At 34.0% G+C, this 6,000-nt stretch overlaps 1 protein-coding gene across 1 annotated transcript in view; it reads left to right on the top strand.

The window, feature by feature from the left end:
* FRY (FRY microtubule binding protein) overlaps window positions 1–6,000 on the top strand; it is a 409,004-nt gene that overhangs the window by 225,369 nt on the left and 177,635 nt on the right. Inside the window, exons 28-29 of the mRNA XM_015570438.1 lie at window positions 1,123–1,233; window positions 5,656–5,810. Of these exons, the coding sequence (XP_015425924.1) occupies window positions 1,123–1,233; window positions 5,656–5,810 (266 nt within the window). The remainder of the gene's footprint in view (window positions 1–1,122; window positions 1,234–5,655; window positions 5,811–6,000) is intronic.

The raw sequence follows: 6,000 nt of genomic DNA, 5'->3' as shown, positions 1-6,000 counted from the left end.
CACTGGAGCTGAGAGCTGGCTCCAGCTCTGAGGCCCGGCTCCAGCTTGAGGCCTCGGCTGCTGAAAGCAGGTATCTGGGGTTTGTTTGGCTTCTATAATTGAAACATAGTTGCTTAGAGGGCAAGCTCAGACCCCAGCCGTGGCAGGCGGGGAACCTTGGCCTCCTCCTGCACTGGAAGAGCAAGCCTCATGTTAGTTTCAAGCTGCCTGGCTGCAGGCCGCCATCATGGCTGCAGTTAATTTGCATATTGCCCTGATTAGCCAATGGGAAGGGTAGCGGTCGTACGCTAATTACCATGTTTCTCTTTTATTAGATAGGATTACCTCAAATTCAAAATCTGCCATTTCCCTTTCTAGTCTCTTATCCTAGAAGATTACCAGAAATAAATTTCCACACTACTAGGACTGTTTAGACATTTCAGAAGCATGATTCCCAGTCTAATTTTAACTGGCATGTATAGCAGAAATTGATGACTTTCAGGCTGACTATTGTCTCAATGGAGCTAATTTAAACCATGGCCCTGATAGTCACCTGGACTTGCTAATTTCAGAATTAATAAAGATCTCCCCTTCTCACCTTCCCTTGCTTCCTCCCCCCAGCCTCAAAGGAACTGAAGTGTATATTTTTCATTTTCTTTATCTTTGATTAAGAATCACAATTATCTCAATGTTTTTCATAGTTTGTCGATTTAGTACATTAGTCAAATATTTGTCAAGTTTGTTAATTCAGTACATAGTCAAATATTTGTCATCAAAGCAAAAGTTTAAAAGCTCTATCTTCTAAACAGAATTAATTCACTTGAAATCACTTAAGGTAAGTTTATTTTCAAAACTGTGACATAGAATTTTGCTTTGAATGTTTTACTATTTCATGATAAACACTTGTTATAATCATAAAATACATTTTCAAGAAGTTAAATTTATGAATTTAGCTCTTCTAAAATGAGCTCATTGGGAATCTGGTACTTTTTATTGACTATACTAAGGAATAGTTTAAGATCTTGGAAATAACTGCTAAAGACCTTTGTCATTTATAATTCTGGTAGTTATATTTATAAAGTCAGTTGCATACCTTTAGACAATTCCAGGTTTCATTCCCAGTGTTTTGTGTTTTGTTATCAGGCAATGTCAGCAGTGTTGTGCTGCGGCCCTGTGTTTGACAACGTGGGCCTTTCCCCAGATGGCTACCTGTATAAGTGGCTTGACAACATTCTGGCTTGTCAAGATTTACGAGTAAGTACTAGCTAAAGATACTTACTTGTTCAATGTATAGGGTGTTCTGCCTCAGCTAGGTTACTGAGTGTCTAAGCAATGTTCACAACACAGTCTCTTCCCACATCAACCACAGAATGTAGGTTTAAGTGTTGATCACAATACACTGTGATGCATCCAGATAAATATCACAGTAACATTTACCAACATTGACAATAAACTATGCCATAAAGCAAGTCTCCATAAAGTTAAAATGATTGAAGTGACATAGACTGTGTTCTCTAATCGCAGTGGAATTATGCTAGTGATCAATAATAAATACATAATGAAGACACATTGTTCCAGATTACCAGTGAGTCAAAGAATCAATGAGAGACTGGAAAATATTTTTAACTGAAGAATAATGAAAGCACTACATACTAAACTTGTGGATCATAAATAAAGTATTGCTTAGACTGAAATGTATTAAGTGCATATAATAGATAGAAAAAAAGGCTAATAATGACCTAAGCATCCATCTCAAGGTGTTGGAAAAATAACACCTTTACTTTATTTACTTCATCAAGTAAAATGAAGGAATAAAGATAAGAGCAGAAATTAATGAAAGAGAAATAATTAATTTAAACCTGAATTTGTTAAAAAAAAAACAACAATAAAATTAATATATCCATGCCCTAAGTGGTTTGGCTCAGTAGATAGAGCATTGGCCTGCGGACTGAAGGGTCCCAGGTTCAATTCCAGTCAAGGGCATGTATCTTGGTTACAGGGCCATCCCCAGTAGGGGGTGTGCAGGAGGCAGCTGATCAATGTTTCTCTCTCATCGATGTTTCTAACTCTCTGTCCCTCACCCTTCCTCTCTGTAAAAAATCAATAAAAATACATATTTTTAAAAATTAATAAATCCATGACAAGTCTGGTCAAGAAAGAGAGAGAATGCATGTGTCATTAGCATCATAAATATAAAGGAGCATCACTACAGATGCTACAAATATTTAAAATAAATGAGAACATATGAACACCTTTGTGCCAGTAAACTTGGAAATTTAGATAAAAGAGGCAAATTCCTAGAAAAACACAATACCAGAAGAAAAGAAAATTTGAAGAGTCATATAAGTAATAAATTTAATCTGTAATTGGTCTTCACACAAAAAAAATACAAACACACAAAAAAACTTTAAGAATAGATGGCTTTACTGATGAAGTCAACATTTAAGGAACAAATTACATTGATTTGATACAAATCCTTTAAGAGAAAACAGCTCAAGAGGAAATACATTCCAGCACGTTTTAGCAGACCAGCATAACCTTGATACTAAAACCTGGCAAGGATTTAACAAGAAATAATATTAAAAGGCAATTTCATTCATGAGCATAGAAACAAAACCTTTATTAAATTTTTTTTGCATAAATCTTTATTATTATTATTATTATTATTAGTTAGGGTATTACAAATGTGTCCTCATCCCACCTATTAACCCCCAACCTCCCGAAACAAAACCTTTAAATAAATTATTAGTAAACTGAATTTGGTGATATATTAAAAAGATGATTCATCATGACCAAGTTGTAATTATTCAAACCCACAAGATTGGTTTAATGTCCATCAATTCATTAGTATGTTAATTATATTAGTAGTGTCTCAAGAAAGAAATATTATATGGTCATCTCAATAGATAAAGAAAAGCACTTTTAAAATTCTACATTCATTCATGAGAGAAACTCTTAATAAGACCAAGAATAAAAAGAACTTTCTTGATTTGATAAAGGTATCTTTAACAAACATGTAGCAAACATTAATACTTGATAGTGAATATTGAAAGTGTTTCCTGAGATTAAAATGACCAAGGAAGCTGACTGTCACCACTTATGTCAACATTATACTATAGATTCTTGCATTTGGAAAGAAAAATAAGGTGTCAGGAATATAAAAAGAACTTAGATGGCAAATCTAAATGTGAAAGGTTAAAGAAATAAAGTTTCTAGAAAAGAAGACAGGAGGATATCTTACTCCCTGAGATTATGGAAAGATTTCTTAAACAAGATGCAAAAATTACTAACCATAAAGAAAGACTATTTAATAACTTCTGTTCACCAAAGGCACCATTAAGAGTGTGAACAGACTAGCCATAGCATGAAAGATACTTGCAACATAAACCAGTTCTTAAATCTAAATATATAAAGAACCCCTACAAATAAATAAGATAAAGACACCTAGAAAAATGACCAAACACTAAAACAAGCTATATACAAAATAGGTTATCTAAATGGTAAGTAAACTTAAAACATTTTCCAGCTCATCAGTAGTTACAAAGATGCAAACTAAAGCCACGAGAGATGCTACCCACCAGTATGGCTGAAATTTAAAAGATTGGCAGTACCACTTATGACTCAGTAATTCCACTACTGGGTACATATTTAAAGAAATCCAAAACAGTATTCAAAAAGATGCAGCATTATTTACAATAGTCAAGATATGGAAGCAATTGAGTGTCCATCAATAGACAAATAGATAAAAAAAAAACTGTGATACATACATCCAATGGAATATTACTCGTCCATAAAAAAGAATGGGATGTTACCATTTGCGACAGCATGGATGGGCCTAGAGGGTGTTATGCTAAGTGAAATAAATCAGACAGAAAAAGAAAAATACCACATGACTTTACTTATATGTGGAATCTAAAGAACAAAATAAACAAACACACAAAATAGAAACAGACTTATAGATACACAAAACAAACTGATAAGGGGGTTGGAGGGCTGAGTGGAAAAGGTGAAGGTATTAAGAAATACAAATTGGTAGTTACAAAATAATTATGGGATATAAAATAGAGCACAGGAAAAATAGTCAACAATATAATGTGTATGTTTGGTGTCAGGTGGGTACTTGAAATATTGGGAGATCACTTTGTAAATTATATAATTGCTAACCATTATGCTGTATACCTGAAACTAATACAAAATAATATTGAATGTAAACTGTAATTGAAAAAGAACATTTTTAAAAATAATAAAGAAGTATAAAGGTTAAATATCACCAATAAAATATAAAAAAAAGATTGTCAATACCAAATGTCAATGAGGAAATGGAGCAATGGGAACTCTCTTGCCGTACAGAGTATAAACTGGAAATACCATTTTGGAAAACTGATTGGCATTATCTACTAAAGTTGAACACAGTATACCAACAACCAGCAGTTTCTAAGTTAGGGAGTGATCATAAATTAGAATACTATACAACAGTGGGAATTAATTAATGTAGGTCCCTCTCAAACAGCAGTTGAGTGAAAGAAAGCAGGACACAAAGTTGTATATTATATAATTTCATTTACATGGAGTTCAAAACAGCCCAAACTAACCAAAGGTGGTGGAAGTCAAGATGTGGTTGCTTCTGAGGAGGGGAAAGAGACCAGTGATTAAGAAAATGCACAGGCAGGCTTTACTGGTGCTAGCAATCCGTGGTTTTTACTTTGTGGTACTCACACTATCGTGTTCAGTTAAGATAACTCATCATATACTTGTGAATCATATACTGTGTATTTTGTACATCAATACCGAGCTTCCAAAGCACAATACTAACTTGCTGATTTCCGTTCAAGTCTAACTTTGTAATGAAATGTTGTTTTTAAGTCCTTTGCCATACTAACGCCATATCAGTTTTTATCTTAAGCCCCTTTAGAAACTAGGTTGAGCATGTTTGACCATCCAATTAGAATGTCACTCCCAAAACCAGAATCTTTCCTTCCCCACCTTGTTGCAACTTCCAGAGGAGACAGGAAAATGTTTTTGGAGGGGAATATAGTCTCCAGGCACCAGTCATCTTCTAGACAAAAGACAGTAGCTTCAGGAATCAATTAAATATCCTATTAACTCTCTTTACAATGCTGATATTTTATATGGAAGTCTCTGAGAATGAAGAGTTTATTGATAACTGTATTTCTTTTTAAAAGATTGCCAGCTAAGCTTTACACTAAGTATATTTATATTATATTATATTTATATTTATATTACTAAGTATATTTAGTAATCAAGCCTCTGAAACATACTCACTCTGATTTTTTCTTAAAAGACTGCATACATAAAGGCTCTCCTTTTGTATATTTAAATTTTTTTTGCCAAACACATATATTTTTCAGAAACATTTTAAATGCAAATAAGAAATATAGACAAAGTCTTCACCACCTTTCCAGCATTATATGATCGAGAATGAGTGGACCTATAGGACAGATTTATGTAGGATCCCGTTTAGTTCATACATTTCGGTATTCAGTTTCAATCACTCCCTCTTAAAGAGGAAAAATGTGAAATAAAAATTAATCAAGATGAATGCTCAGTCTTCACTTTTATTTTACCCCATTCAATATTGACTAAGCTTGATTCTGTGTCTTTTCCTGGAATAACATTTCATTAAACATGAATAATTGCTTTCCTCTGTGTATTCAGGTTCATCAACTTGGCTGTGAAGTTGTCGTCTTACTCTTGGAACTTAATCCTGACCAAATAAATCTTTTTAATTGGGCAATTGACCGATGCTACACAGGTTCCTACCAACTTGCATCTGGCTGCTTCAAAGCCATAGCAACTGTATGTGGAAGCAGGTATGGATTCTTATAAGCAGGGGCTGCTGGTCAGTGGAAAATTCAATTAGGGTTCCTCATGATATGAATAACTGAGAGCCGACTGCTTTTGCAATTATTAAAGCATAGTAAATTCTATGGGAATGCAAAATGGCCTATATTTCTCTGGCAGAAAGACCACACCTGTCAGTGTGCAGCTACGTTGATTTTT

The sequence above is a fragment of the Myotis davidii genome, unplaced genomic scaffold (genome assembly GCF_000327345.1).
Source record: "Myotis davidii unplaced genomic scaffold, ASM32734v1 scaffold447, whole genome shotgun sequence".
NCBI classification, from domain to species: domain Eukaryota; kingdom Metazoa; phylum Chordata; class Mammalia; order Chiroptera; family Vespertilionidae; genus Myotis; species Myotis davidii.
This window is presented reverse-complemented; position numbering and strand designations above follow the sequence as displayed.